The following is a 15,152-nucleotide window of genomic DNA, read 5'->3' on the forward strand; positions in this document are numbered from 1 at the left end:
GGTTCTGGAGAACCTCCAGGAGCTGAAGGAGCTGAACCAGAGACAGGCCCAGGTGGACTTCGAGGGGATGATCGGCCAGTACCGAGAACTGGAGCAGCAGGAGAAGGAGCGGGAGAAAGAGGAGGATGAGAGAGAGACCAGGTGGGTGAAAGAGAAAGCTATTTTCAACAGTGCTTGTATCAAATGACTGTGTTTGAGGGGAGGGAGTGATGGGTGACGGCTCAAGAGGTAGAGCCAGTCGTCCAATAACCGCAGGGTTGGCTCGATTCCCGGCTCTTCAGTCCACATGTCGAAGGGTCCTTGAGTGAGACACACTGAACGCCAAATTTCTAGCACATTGCAAACAGGCTAGCAACTTGTATGGCAGCTACCGCCATTGGTGTCTGAATGGTTGAATGAGAGGCCATTGTAAAGTGCTTTGGATAAAAGCGCTTGATAACTCTCTATCTACCATTTGATGGGGGGACCTATAGGAAACCAGGCCAGATTGGTAGATACTCTCAACCAGTACCCCACTTCTGTGTGACCTTTAGAGAGATGTTGGAGCGAGCCATGGTGAAGAGGCTGAGGGATTCGGACTCTGACTCCGACCCAGACGGGGAGACGGGCAGCACCAGAACAAAAAGACCCAGCACTGAGAGGCCCACGGACATCCTGACCACAGACAGACCACCAGACACACAGGTATGGCTGTTGTGTTAAGTGCTTGGCCAAATGGTTTTAAACGCAAATGTGATTGTCCCAGTTATTCATTGAGTGGTTGCAAGATCTCTCTTGAATCCCCCCCCCCATCTCAATGAGTTAAACCTGGTTAAATAAGTGTATAAATAATGATGTCTGTTTTTTTTGTGTCTCCCAAGGGAGCCTCCGGAGGGGTTAAAAAGCCGAAGGTGGAGAGCTGGGAGAGGAGTGTGGGTACGCTGGGCGGTGGGGGAACTTTAGGGTCTCTGGTGGTGAGGAAGAAACCAACTCCCGTCGCCGTCAGCAAAGCTGGGTCGACCGTCTCCTCCTCCACAGCAGCAGCACCCAACTCCCAGCCTGGTGAGATGAGCTCCCCTCAGAGAACAGCCGCACAAGGGTGTAGTGGTGTGATCCCTTAGTGCTCAGAGGATTAAAGGCATACGCTGTCATTTTTGACGTTTAGGCAGATTTCTAACATTTCAATCTGGCATGATGTGTAATATTGGGGAAAAGTAAAAAAAAATTAGCCTAAATGTAAAAAACGATGGTGTGCCCCTTTAAATGACGATTTAAAGGACTGGTTCGGAATTGAGCATTTTAAACCGTGTTATATAAGGTTATTTACGATCATACAGAACGGCCGATATCCAAGTCTCGTCAAACGGTGCACTCTCAAGATATAGCCCGTCTCCGCTACCACACTCAATGGATCCATAGGTGCATAGACAGAATCCCTCAAAACACCATAAACTCTCGTTTTCAAAGACAGGAAACTCACAGAGTGGTCACTAGTGTCCATTGATGTTCTGACAAAATAATCGCCACAAAGTATGCTTCCGATTGGGTTTCATTTATCATTTAGCATAGAACGATTTTCACTCGCAGTATATGTTTGTAAACTTCTGCTTTGAACTTTGGGAGGTCTTGACTGAGTTTGGAGGCTACCGTAGAGGAAGAAGAGCCGCTTCCGGGTCACAGGTCGACACAACAACAACAAGTCGAGAAGCCTAGGGCTGCTTTGCAGCTGGTATTTCATTGATAGTGTTAGGTAGAAGTGTTTGTTGATCAAAACAAATATGGGACGCGGATGAATCTAAACATCTTTGGCTTTGTTGTCAATACAAGTCAATGGATATAATATGATCAATAAAACCCAATCGTAAGCATACTTAGTGGTATTTATTTTTTTGCCAGAATATTAACAGACCACTCGGTGAGTTTCCTGTCTTTGAAAACGAGTTTATGGTGTTTTTGAGGATTTTTGTCTGCATCTATGGATTAATGAGTGTGTAGCGGAGAGGGGCTATATCTTGACAGTGCACCAGTTGACGAAACTTTGATATCGGACGTTGTATATGATCGTAAATAACCTTATAACATGGCTTATAATGCTAAATTATGAACCTGTCCTTTAAGCATCAAATAACATATAATAATAATAATCTGTAACATTTCACTGTGATTGTTCACTGTACGTTTGCATGTGACAAATAAAGATCTGAATCTAAATAGGGGACATCAAAAAAAAAGTTGACAGGTTTTTTCCTACTGTGATGTTATCTGCTGTCATTCTAAGCAATATTTGTTTTTACAGTTTCGACTGCCATGACACCTGCTGCTCCTGCTAAACCGATCGTCACTCAGAACGGGTCGTCGCTCAGCCTCCTGGGGGCGTATTCTGACAGCGACGACAGCAGTGAATGAGAATGAAGGAGAAATTAATGACTTGGTCTTGTGAAAGTGTAATATTCATTCCTGGACTTGGCTTATCTAACAGTATTTGTACGGATATGCTATTTTTCTGTTAGAATGAACATATCTTTGTGACCACACTGTTGCTCGTGAAAAAATCCCAGCTGGACCTCGAGGGTCTTGTTATTGACCACAGAGTGACAGTGATTATGTGTACGCATGAGCGCCGAACACAGCACATGTGGAGGGGGGAAGAACTTCAAGCAACACCTTTGAATAAAGTTAATGATTATTTTTAATGTGCTTCATTTGGATTATATCACATGTAGTTGTCGTCCTTCTTGTGCTGATACAATTTTATACAATACAATACATTTAATACAATACAGTTAGATAATATAATCCAAATACGTATAATAATCAACTCATTATTGAATTTATCGCTCTTTGCAATGCTTGTGAATTAGTGGTGCTCTGTGTAACTTCTTCAGCCGCCCACTGGAGTGCGCTGTTTAGTATCTGCTATTTTGCTAGAAAGTACTTTAAGCTCGTTTAAGCTATATTTACAGCGATCTCTAGCGGCTGCTCAGGTGGTTGCAGGCACAGTAGTAGTTTTCTTACGGAGCCATTGCAAATGCCTTCACTTTACAAGGAAATAGCTAGCTAGTTAGGCTTGGCTGATAATGGCTGTAACGTTAGTGCATTTGGCTCCATTGTTTTGTGGTCGATTTCGAAAGTTTTAGCTTACAGGCATATCTCTTCGTTTTACAGTTAATAACTAAATTCAAAAGATCAGAACAACGGACAGATAGCATCAGCACTAGTGCTAGTTTATCGACATGGGAGTGATTCCACGAAAGTGACTTGCTAGCTAACACGGTTAGCACTACATTGTAGCTAACGTAAGTACTATTGATGACAGTTATATTTTTTTGTTAGTGTAGCTTACTGTTTATATCGTAAAACATACGATACCTAGATAGCTACGTTGGTTAAACGTGTCAGATATGGGCTTGGCTAACGTTAGCTATCTACTTAATCGAAACAGAAGCTAGCCTAAGGTTAGCTAGCTAGCCCGTTCTACTTAAGCTAACGTTTATCTATTGCTAGCTAGCCAAATATCCTCTATAAATGTTAGATATATTTGGGAACACAATTTGGGGCTCATTGGTAACTTTTGGGGAATAATTGACAATGTGTTTGCCTTACCCTGGACTAGCTAATGGCACTATGGTATGCTTGCATAGCTAGCACGATAGCCTAGCAAGGTAGTAAACTAACTAGGACCTAGCGTAGTGCTAGGTGACGGTGGTGTGCTACAGTAGCTGTTAGTATTAACCAAGCATTATGTTAACAGGATTTGGCTAGTGTCTTTCCCTGCTCAATTTGAAGCTAGCTAGCTCTTTAGCCAGGACAGCATCATAGCTAGCTATACCATTAACATACTAACTTACCATAGCCTACTTTCCTTACACATTTATGGACACTTTTCGAGGGCATTAAATACCTTGCAATATATTGGGGAGACGTGTAACAAAGGATCATTGCAGTGAGGTCAGATAATTGCAATTCCATGTACCCTGTCTGTGTTAAAAACGTAATGATTTGATGCCCAGTGGGATTCCGCCTCTCTCTGCAGACCCATGGCAAAGTGGCTGAAAGACTACCTAAACTTTGGCAGCAAGCGTTATCCCCCGCAGCCCCCAAGGCCAGACTACACAGAGAGTGAGATCCTGCGGGCCTACAGAGCCCAGAAGGACCTGGACTTTGAGGACCCCTACCAGAGTTGCGAGAAACGGACCCAAAATGGGAGCTACGGTGGCTGCAGTGGGACAGTGAGCCTGCCTGCTTTCCCCGCGTTCGGCACCATCCTGCCCAACGGTGTGGAGGTAGCTAGCTACCTCTGTAACAAACACCCTCACAGTTGCTGATGCTGTTACGCAGTGGTAGTGTCAGCAACAATAGCAGCTTTAACCCAAAAGGGACTCCTAAATGATCATGCAGTGTGTTTATTGTGTGTTCCAGGTGAAGGTGGTTTCACCCAAACACAGACTCATCAAAGTGGATTCTCAGGAGTTCGGGCGCTGCAAGATCCCCCTGACTCCTGTGATCATCCAGGAGGAACCGGTACGTCTCTGAGTATCATACCATGAATTTGTATTTCCCTTTTCTTGCCTCCACGTAAAAACACGACAATAAAGTTCTCCATTCGCCTAGTTAAGCCACTTCGTTCCCTGTGTCACGCGCTGGTAATTGTGTTCTGAGTCACAGAACGTTGGTATTCCGCTGCAGTTTCAATAAGCTCTCAGATCGGAACAGCAGATGCATAAAGAACAAACACCTCCACACATTGCTGGTCGCAGGTTGTTCAGTCGTTTGCTTGGCCGTACTTCATATTTGAATGATTTCACTAGATGTTGAATATTATATAACGCCTCTCTCTGAGTTTCCTTTGTCCATTTCCTCTCTCTCCCAGGTCGTACCCTCTGCCCCTGCAGTCGGGGACTCGGACACAGACTACTCTGACCCGTTTGACGCCCGGCCAGACCCGCGGGTGAGAACGGACTGGGAGCCTGGCCCGGCGCCACCAGCAGACTGCAGCAGCTACATGGAGCCCTTCGAGGCCCAGAGGGTCATCACAGGTCAGCCAGCTGCTCCCTCGCGCCCTGCTGCCTCCCCTCTTACTCCCTCACCTCCTGCTGCCTCACATCCTGCTCCCTCACCTCCTGCTGCCTCACATCCTACTCCCTCACCTCCTGCTGCCTCACATCCTGCTCCCTCACCTCCTACTCCCTCACCTCCTGCTGCCTCACATCCTGCTCCCTCACCTCCTACTCCCTCATCTCATGCTGCCTCACCTCCTACTCCCTCACCTCCTGCTGCCTCACCTCCTGCTGCCTCACCTCCTGCTCACTCACCTCCTGCTTCCTCACCTCCTGCTCCCTCACCTCATATTCCCTCACCTCATATTCCCTCACCTCCTACTCCCTCACTTCCTGCTCCCTCTCCTCACCTGGCAGTCTCAAAGAAAAGATCTATTAATTGGCTCACATTGATGATACAGAGGGATGGATCAATTAGCGTGTGTGTGTGTGCGTGTGCGTGCGTGTGTGCGTGCAGAGCTCCAGCATGGCCCTGTGAGTGGCAGGCCAGGGGTCGGGGATGGAGATCAACTGTATGACAACCCCTATGAGGAAAGAACCCGCCTTTACCACCGGGGGGCGCCACCACCAACTCTACAGCAGGGGGAAGACCGGGAGAGCAGGCTACCCCAGGATGATGAGAGGCCTGCAGATGAGTATGACCAGCCCTGGGAGTGGAAGAAGGAAAACATCTCCAAAGCACTGGCTGGTAAGTTTACCACATGCTGTGGTTTCACTTTGGCGTAGGGGGCTCGATACATGTGTCCTAGAGGGCTCAGTAGATGTGTCCTAGAGGGCTCAGTAGATGTGTCCTAGAGGGCTCAATAGATGTGTCCTAGAGGGCTTAGTAGATGTGTCCTAGAGGGTCAATAGATGTGTTCTGGAGGGTCAATAGATGTGTCCTATAGGGTCAATAGATGTATCCTAGAGGGCTCAGTAGATGTAACAGTCAGTTTGAGCTAGGGATGTGCACAGATAGTCATTTATACGATTATACGGCGCAGCTTCTGCTAGTCGTTTAGGAAATACTAGTTGGCTAAACTAAATATAGGCTAATATAATTTGATTACTCAGGTGGTAGGGTAGGGCTATTGTTACACTAAATGGTTTACACCTGGTGGGTGGGCAATAGGCAAGGCAAGTTTATTTGTATAGCACATTTCAGCAACAGGCAATTCAGAGTGCTTTACATGAGACATTAAAAGCATCAAGATCAAGTGCAAGAAACCCATAAAAGGTCATATAAAATGAAATGTAAAAAAAAGGACATATAAAAGAAAATGCAGGAAAAATAAAATACAGGAATAAAAGTTGCAGTGTATGAATGAATAATTATTTGATTTAATAAAAAGCAGCGGCAAAAAGAAAAGTGCAGACCTGCAGTTTTCTGGAAGTCCGTTCCAGATATGTGGGGCATAAAAACTGAACGCTGCTTCTCCATGTTTTGTTTTAACTCTGGGGACAGAAAGCAGACCTGTGCCAGATGATTGGCACCTGAGAGGTCTGGATGCTTCATAACATAGCAGCAGATCAGAAATATATATATAAACCATTCAGTGCAACAGCAGTATTTTAAAGTAAATTCTTTGACAGACAGGAAGCCAGTGTAAATACCTCAGAACTGGAGTGATGTGATCCACTTCCTTAGTCTTAGTGAGGACTCGAGCAGCAGCGTTCTGAATCAGCTGCAGCTGTCTGATCGATTTTTTAGAGAGCTTCAAGCCTACTGAAGATAAACGCATGGACAAGTTTTTCCAGATCCTGCTGAGACATAAATCCTTTAATCTTTGATATATTATTCATGTGATAGTAGGTTGACTTGATAATTGTCTTAATGTGACTGTTGAAATTCAGGTCTGAGTCCATGACTACACCAAGATTTCTGGCTTTGTATGTGGTTTTTAGCATTACTGATTGGAGCTGAGCGCTGACATTTAATCGTTTTTCTTTGGCTGCAAAGACAATTACTTCAGTTTTATTTCGTACCCCAATACCCAAAAACCAGCGCGTGAATAGGCTTACTCTTGGAGTTTAGACATATGCATGCTCCCATTGTGGCAGTCTTTCACCAAACGATGACTATTTTTGCACAAATGTTCATGTGAGCACACTTAACTGGCTCCCCTGACCTAGTTACAGGGCTCCCACGGGGGCGGGGCCTTGAAATCCTTGAAAGTTTGTGAATTTGAGGGGGGGAAATCAAGCCCTTGAAAGTGCTTGAAAATAGACATGGGTCATTGAAAGTGCTTGAAAATAGACATAAATAGACATGGGTCACAGCTTGAATGTTTTTATTTTGTGCAAGAATGTTAGATTTTTTTAACGTAATAATATTAGTAAATATGTTACGCTGTCTGCATAGCTCCCGCGCGATTCGCGCCACCTGCCCAAAAAAAGTGCGGTCAAATGTTTCTGGCGGCAAGCAAGATATAGGCTAGTAAGTAGCTAAGCGAACCTCCAGCTATGCCGGGAAAATGCAAATTCAAGGGTGCGTGGCTTGATAAAGACATCTACAAAGAATGTCTGCTTAAAGATGCACTGGACATGCATATGGCCCAATGCAGAGCCTCTACTAGCACAGTACATAAAGTCGATGGGACACATTGGTCGTAGTTTGGTAAATTGCGACGGTAGGCCTACTGGTCAACAGCTGACGTTGTCGACACCGTGCCTATATAGTCACAAAATAACCGACCTCAAGGAGACTGTAGGGGCAACGTTGCTGTCACTGCTGCTGAAATACGTAACTACGATGTCATTAAATAACGTGACAATGCTGTTACATCACAGTCCAACCCCACGGAAGAGCATTAGGGACAACAGCAGAGGTTGTTTTTTTTTAAGCTTCTGAGTTTAAAGTCAGAAATTCAGACTTTTTTCTCAGAAGTTATTTCTGACTTTTTTTCTCAGAAATTCTGACTTTAATCTCAGAAATTCTGACTTTAATCTAAGAAATTCTGACTTTAATCTCAGAAGTTATTTCTGACTTTTTTCTCAGAAATTCTGAATTTAAAGTCAGAAGCTTAAAAAATAGTCAGTTGTTGGCCCTAATGCTCTTCCGTGCCACCCTGACTTTATTCAAGCCTCTCCTCGTCTATAAAAATGTGCATCTTGATCTGCATCTCAAACTATGCCGTATTGGGTCCTTGAATTTGAGGGAATTGGGCCTTGAAAGTCCTTGAAAGGCCTTGAATTTGATATTGCAGAAGGTATGGGAACCATGTAGTTAGCATGTGTTAAATTAGGCTACTATGAAGACTGCAGATGTTGTTTTGAAGCCTAATTTTGTGTGTGTGTGGGGGGGGGGTTGTCCTCAAAAAAACACATAGAAGAATGCAAACAGTGCAAATCAAAATAAATCAAAATAAACAACAGGCCAAAGTCTTTCTTTGAGGAGGACTATGAAATAAACAAACGGCCTACAGGTCTGTCTTTGGGGAGGAGGACTATGCCGTCAACTCGAGATGAGCTGGAGCGATACTCTGATCTGCGTATCCCACTGAGGGAAGACACACTTCTGTGGTGGCGTGGGAAGGCCCAACGCTTCCCCAGTAGGCTACCAGCTTGCAAGTCGCAAGTGTTGCGTTTCCTCCCTCACAGAAAAATACTCTTATTCTCTCCTTCTCTCTGAGCGTCTCTCTGTCTGGGGCACGTGTGACTATGTTGCGCAATACCTGCTCTGTGTTGTGCAATACCTGCTCCAAGAGCGAACTAGAGACACATCTCTACTGATAATTAGGAATAGTGAAAATGCTTCTTGGATGAATATGCCTATATTAATCTTATTGCAAGTTTCAAACAGGGTTGTAGCGATAAAATGTGCAAGATAACGTTTATATAGCCTATCATAGCTTTTCAAGATCTTCCGATCCTCTCACTTTTTGCAACGCAAAATGCAGTTGGGATTCATGCCCCCTTCACGTGAACACGTTTTTTTTGCATAATCAACCAATTGATGCGCTTCAGAGTAAAATATACCACACGCATTTACCTTGCCTATCTTTTCACTGCGGCATCGAGGTTTTAGGGGATTATTACTTTAAATATGTTAAATTTAGCAATGAATCCCTGGTCCGCATGCATGCCGAACCGTGGAGGGCGATCCATACGGATCAACTAGGATCACGGAACAACTAGGCTGCGTTTCATCAACACTATTAGATAGATGCACTTTATTGCAGACACAGGTCCATATAAAAATTTAAATAGACCACAATATGAGTTAGACTAGTCGTTTACAAAACCACCGTTAAGTCGTCAGGGAAACTAGTCACTTCACACACCCCTAGTTTATGGTATGTAAGAGGGCGAGCTGGGTCAGCAATGTTCAGATCAGTTGGCATCACCATTCGTTCTCTCTACAGTGCAGTTTGAGGGGGCAGACTGGGAGCATTCACTGGCCCAGCCAGAGCACGCTAGGCATCCCAGGACCAGTCCCACCGCGGCAGGGGGCACAGCCAGCTTTCGTAAGCCAGGCGACACCCTCTCTATCCTGGGAGAGAGAGTGGACCCATCCCTACCCCTGGAAAGACAAGTGTACGTATTGATGCTTCTCTGTCTTTCACCTATTCAAACTGAGACAAATCAATAATTGTTTCACTGGTTAACTATTTCACATTGATGGATTTTTATGTTTTGTGCAGTTTTATGTACTCGCTGTTCTGTGGTTATTTGTCTACCTGCCCAGGGACAACAGATGTAAATTAACTGCTAGCTAGTCTGACTCGCCAATTTGTTGTGCCCCCTGGTTATGTGTCATACTCTAATGTGTCTCCCTGGTTGTGTGTCATACTGTAATGTGCCCCCTGGTTGTGTCTCACGCTGTAATGTGTCCCTTGGTCGCATGTCACACTAATGTGTCCTCCTGGTCATGTGCAGGTGGTACCATGGTGCCCTGAGTCGTTCAGAAGCAGAGAGTCTGCTGACTTTGTGTAAGGAGAGCTCCTACCTGGTCAGGAACAGTCAGACCTGCCGCAATGACTACTCTCTATCCCTCAGGTAGGCTCTCACTTTCTGTCTTGCTCTCTGCCCCCCCACCCCCACCCCGCCCATCTCCATAAATAGACCATCATAACATCTTAAAGGTACCCAACGAAACGTGAATCAAAACAATCCCTTCTTTGTTTATTTTTGAAATTCCTCGATTATATGGTTCCTTGTAGTCTAATAAACATGTTGAATCACTTGAATGTCTTTCCTACCTTTTAATTTCTTTGCAAAATGATATTTAGCTAATGTTTTGAAAACAACAAAGATGTGTCACTATTATGTGCTCCGCGTATTGACGCGATTTTCGGGGACCGCCTTCTCAAATTTGCTCTAGAGCGCATACTAGTGGTCAAAAACTATATTGGGTACCTTTAAAGGCTATCTGTGATCTCAACACCATCCCAGTTTCATGTCGACACACTAGCCAATCTGATGCCACCATCTCAGTTTTCTTTAGATACTATCTGGTGCCACTGATAACATGTGGTTTTCTTCATAGTAGCAACCTCCACCATTCTATATTTAGTATACAGTACAAGCCATTGGGTTTTGTAGAGGAATATGTTAATGTTGAGGATGAGAAGCAACAGCCTTGTGATCTGTTCCACACAGAATTCAAGATGGGACATGTTTGAGCGTGTCAATGCAGAACAACAGAACAACCCTCTGAATTCAGAGCAGATCATAATGTACCACATTCTTTCTGATTGTCACAAAAAACATGGATGTCATAATACATTCACAGAATCTGCCTTTATGATATTATAGACCATTTCAATGGAATGACCTCTGGTCATTGAGAGTGGAAGAAACTAATCTAATAGTTACAGTAGCTGGGCATTATAGACCATTTCAATGGGATTTTCAGTTACTAGGGCAACTAGTCCAAACAAACTTCCTGTTTTGAAATAGTCTTACCATTGGAATGTTCATATTCAAAACAGGAAGCTTGTTTGGACAAGTTGCATTGAAATGGTCTATAACGCCCAGCTACTGTATCTCTCCCTTCTGGTTCTCCCTCTCAAACAGGAGCTGTAAGGGCTTCATGCATATGAAGTTCACCCAGTCTGCCGATGGCCGCTACGTCCTCGGGGAGAACAGTCCGCCCTTCTCCAGCGTACCAGAGGTCATCCACTACTACACCACCCACAAGCTGCCCATCAGAGGAGCCGAGCACCTGTCCCTGCTCTACCCGGTCATAGTCCAGACCCTCTGACGCACACAAACCACACACACAGACACTCTGCTAGTGCTACTGAATAACCCCACGAATCTCAGGCAGATTTGCCCCCTGCTTTCCTGACAATCTCGGACAACACATTTACTGTATATGAACACAGAGCATTTGGTGCCACTTCCCCTCTCTCCTTACCCGTTCTTGACTGACAACACTGACGGCGCCGCTCAAACAACTCTTTAACATCCATGCTTCTGGACTAACATTGTTACTGAAAACCTGTGAGTTTTACACCAGCGAACACTAGGGCACCGGAAGCTCCACAGGATCCAGACCGCGGTCCAGCATCGCTAAGCTAAAACCAGATTGGGACTACTTTGGTTGTGAAGATGTGACTCGTTACCCAGTGAGAGATAGTATTACTGTATCAATAGTATTATTAGACAGTGACCCACTACAGTGTCCCCCTGGTTATCTATTGACTATTGGTATTGAGAAGCCTTTATTGAATGTGTGTTGCTCCATGTTACCCTGAGAGGTGTCCTACTGACTACAATGTGTATACTCTGTTCCAAAGGATGTTACAGAGGGTTACTTTATGTCAAAGGCACATTGAGAGTGGTTGAATCTTCTAGTGCAGGCCTACAGAAAGCTACTAGGGACACTACAGTGTTGTAGAAAAGTGTATTCATGCTTTTGCTTTTTTGATCATGATATATGGAACAGCATAGGCTACTAGATTTGTTACATTGCCATTTTATAAAATGCTGTTCTTTGTCCTATGAAAATAAAGTCTGATTTTGTAAAATAAAAAATATATAAATAACGTATTGTATGAATTGTGCTCACATTTTTCTTTGATGGACCTCTTCGACCAAAATCAAGTCGAATAGGCTATTTTCTTCTAGAGCCTGTCAATTGCGCAAATGCATTGGTTGTTCAGCCAAATTCGAAGTCCCTCTAATATATAAATGAAAGTGAGCTGTTATTTATTGATTCTGTGAGTTACCATTATTTTAATCTAAACCGTATGGGTAATGGAGTTGTTTTCGGCTGAGTAGCCTACCAAGCCGATGGTTTTAACAGGCCACTTTTCTTTTTTCTTTTTTTTTTTACCCCTTCGATATCAAACGTAGGCTATTTTTTCGCATCTGCCTTGGTTCCGCAGTGTGTATAATGCATGATACCTATATGTATCCTAATGTATAATGGGTAGATTGACATAACGGTATGGGTCCCACTTCCCAGGACGACTACTGGACACAAAGAAAACGTCGGTCAACTATTACTACGTCACATGATACCATGGTAACCTCCAGGTGTCGATATCAGCGAGTAGACATCCCTTCATGAAGAGCACTGGGCAACAGGTAGGCCTACTGTCGGTCTGCTTCTAACCTTGACTTGGCTTCCACAAACCTTTCACTCAAGGAATATCGTTTGTATGTAACGTTTAGCGAGAGTGGCCTATACAGTATAACCAATTCACCAGCATTGTTTTCGTTGCCTCTTCGTGACAAAGTAGCCTAGCCTACCTCGGCACATTCAACATTGAAGTAGGCTACCTATGAAGGTAGATTGATTTGATAATAGGCTACCCTCCACAGGTTGTGTGGGAGATGGTATCTCGGATAGAGCAGCTTGCTCGGGCCAAACCCATCTATCTCCGATGCCCTGACAGGTAGGCTACCCCCCAACCTCCCCCCCTTCTCTCTCTCTCTCTCTCCATCCCTCTCGGCCCCACTTCCCAGTTGTAAGAAGTCATATGAAATCTGATGTGTATTTATTTATTTGCAGGCGGTCAGTGTACTGGCTGGATGAACTCCCACCAGAAAGAACTGGCTCCCCTACCAGATTCGGTAGGTTCCATTCTCAGTTCTTCTCACCCTTAGGCTATCTATCTTTTTAGTTGTAGCCATCTTTCACCTTCTTATGTTCGTGATGTTTCTGGTTTGTAGAGTTGACGCCTCGCTGGTCTCTGCTGTGCGGGAGTAAAAAGCTCAGTCATGAATTTGAACAGATCAGGTGAGATCAGTCATGCGTGAACGTGTGCCAAGTGTCTTTCCATTTTTGATAATTTGTTGTTTCTTGCCTCCCCTCTCTACCACCTTGCCTTCCTCTATCACTCCTCTCTCTCTCTCTCTCTCTCCCTCCCTTTCTCACGCACACACAATTATCTCTCTCTCTCCCTTTCTCACGCACACACAATTCAAAGGCTTTATTTGCATGAACTTTACAATTTTGCCAGAGCAAGAAACTATAAATTGACCAAGTAGCCTGCCTATACACAATAACAGTAATAAGTAGACTAGCCTACTCAATTGATTAAATTAAGATAACGATAGTAGGTTAATAGCCTACATAATGGCCCTCATTTATCAAAGGAGCGCAGATCCGAGTGATCCGACGGTACGACATTCGTAAGCCGCCCCATCGTATGAATGATCGGTCGTTGATAAATGTGGCGGATGAAAACAATTTGAGGTTTTATACTTCTACTGCTAGTACTACTACTACTACTACTACTAGCCTACTACTACTACTAGCCTACTACTACTAGGCCTATTAGCCTATTACTACTACTGCTACTAGTACTAAGCTGCTACTACTACTACTACTACTAGGCCTATTACTAGCCTACTACTAATAATAATCATCATCATAATAGTAATACATATTTTAATAGTAATACATATTTTTGTGCATGGCTGGAAGCCAGCACACCTAGTATAGCATTTGTTGGGTTATCACTCCCTCCCTCCCGATAATGTTGGCCTACATCTCTCTGTTGGCACCACAAGAGGCAGTAGTCCCAGCACACCAAAATCAAGGACGACACCAAAATCAATCACATCTATCTACCCTACCTGCGCGTAGCCTACATATACTCATGGGAATGTTGTCTTTTAAAATTGTATTGAGCCAAATAAAATATAGGGACTATCCATAATATAAATTCAACACTTTCTTATGTAAAGGAGCAACATTTTCTTATGTAAAGGAGCAATTTGATGGCATAAGGCTTTTCTGGCTGTCTGTAGGCTACCCCACCACTATATAGGATACCAACAGATATTAGGCGAATTGATTAATCCAATGAGGCCTTCTAGACCCATAGTAGGGTAGACACAGGTAATTAATCAAGGTCCCCTTCTACTTGTGCTTCGTGTAGGCTTATAGCCTACATCATGCCTGCATTAAAACAATATTGTGTTTAATTCATGAGTAGCGTGTTGTGTCATGTAGGAAAATTCGAAATGCCTATCAACATTTCCTACCTGACAGGATGGGCTACCCATGACTTGAACATAACATAATGGATGGTAGGTCATCCTGAGGATGTAGGCTATATGCCAACTTTTCAGAACACCGGGTGAACAAAATCAGTCACTCATTTAGCTATCATCATCATCATCATCATTAGCCATTATCATTATCATTTTTTCACTGGGCTTTCAAGAAGTCCCAGACTAGGCTTATATGTCCCAATACATGCTCTTTATTTTATATTTTGTAGACTATAATGTATGAATTGGAACTATAACGAGGTCTCGCCTTGACTCTTAAATAGATTAGCAGATGAGCTTTAGAAGGCATAGCTTCCTTTTTGTTAATATTAGATTGGGGTAAAATCAAAATGATTATGAGAACGCTTGAAAACGTCTTCAACAAGGGACAGCTCCACTAATGATGTACCTTACGATGTATCTTCAGACGACCACTAAGGGATAGTCTGGGAAACACTCCCTGGGAAAAACTGTCCCTTCGCCAATGTATACCTTAAGAAGCGTCGTAGATCACCAAGGTACATTGTATCTGGGAAACGCGGCCCAGGACCTTTTATGCACTTTGTCTTGATGCTTTTAATGTCTCATGTAAAGCACTTTGAATTGCCTCGTTGCTGAAATGTGCTACAAATAAACTTGCCTTGCCTTCTAGTGTCATCCTTTCTCTATGGCCCGATTGTGGAT

The 15,152-nt window shown here is 43.9% G+C and overlaps 2 protein-coding genes across 3 annotated transcripts in view; both read left to right on the forward strand.

Moving 5' to 3' along the window:
• The window catches only part of yju2 (YJU2 splicing factor homolog), a 4,059-nt gene extending 1,427 nt beyond the window's left edge, over positions 1 to 2,632 (forward strand). The window contains exons 5-8 of the mRNA XM_084451175.1: positions 1 to 141; positions 534 to 684; positions 861 to 1,041; positions 2,276 to 2,632. The exon at positions 1 to 141 is cut by the window's left edge and continues 41 nt beyond it. Coding sequence (XP_084307301.1) covers positions 1 to 141; positions 534 to 684; positions 861 to 1,041; positions 2,276 to 2,385 — 583 coding nt within the window. The 3' untranslated portion in view covers positions 2,386 to 2,632. The remainder of the gene's footprint in view (positions 142 to 533; positions 685 to 860; positions 1,042 to 2,275) is intronic.
• A 382-nt stretch (positions 2,633 to 3,014) lies between these two features.
• shda (Src homology 2 domain containing transforming protein D, a) lies at positions 3,015 to 11,869 on the forward strand. 2 transcript variants are annotated; one of them, XM_084451467.1, is made up of 8 exons: positions 3,015 to 3,275; positions 4,013 to 4,262; positions 4,378 to 4,500; positions 4,850 to 5,015; positions 5,494 to 5,724; positions 9,380 to 9,551; positions 9,894 to 10,013; positions 11,034 to 11,869. In XM_084451467.1, the coding sequence occupies exons 2-8, from the start codon at positions 4,017 to 4,019 to the stop codon at positions 11,218 to 11,220; spliced, it is 1,245 nt and encodes a 414-aa protein (XP_084307593.1). In that variant the 5' UTR covers positions 3,015 to 3,275; positions 4,013 to 4,016; the 3' UTR covers positions 11,221 to 11,869. The 2 variants fall into 2 exon arrangements, with proteins under 2 accessions (XP_084307593.1, XP_084307594.1); XM_084451468.1 differs by having other exon boundaries at positions 4,399 to 4,500.
• Positions 11,870 to 15,152: the final 3,283 nt, after the last annotated feature.

This window comes from Borostomias antarcticus (genome assembly GCF_949987555.1).
Source record: "Borostomias antarcticus genome assembly, chromosome: 16".
Lineage (NCBI taxonomy): Eukaryota > Metazoa > Chordata > Actinopteri > Stomiiformes > Stomiidae > Borostomias > Borostomias antarcticus.

Bases quoted from the DNA above. Each gene is read 5' to 3' on its own strand.
- shda (XM_084451467.1), top strand. From the start codon at position 4,017: ATGGCAAAGTGGCTGAAAGACTACCTAAACTTTGGCAGCAAGCGTTAT. The intron at 4,501-4,849 runs GTACGTCTCTGA...TCTCTCTCCCAG, and splicing joins TGATCATCCAGGAGGAACCG to GTCGTACCCTCTGCCCCTGC. The intron at 5,016-5,493 runs GTCAGCCAGCTG...GTGTGCGTGCAG, and splicing joins GGCCCAGAGGGTCATCACAG to AGCTCCAGCATGGCCCTGTG.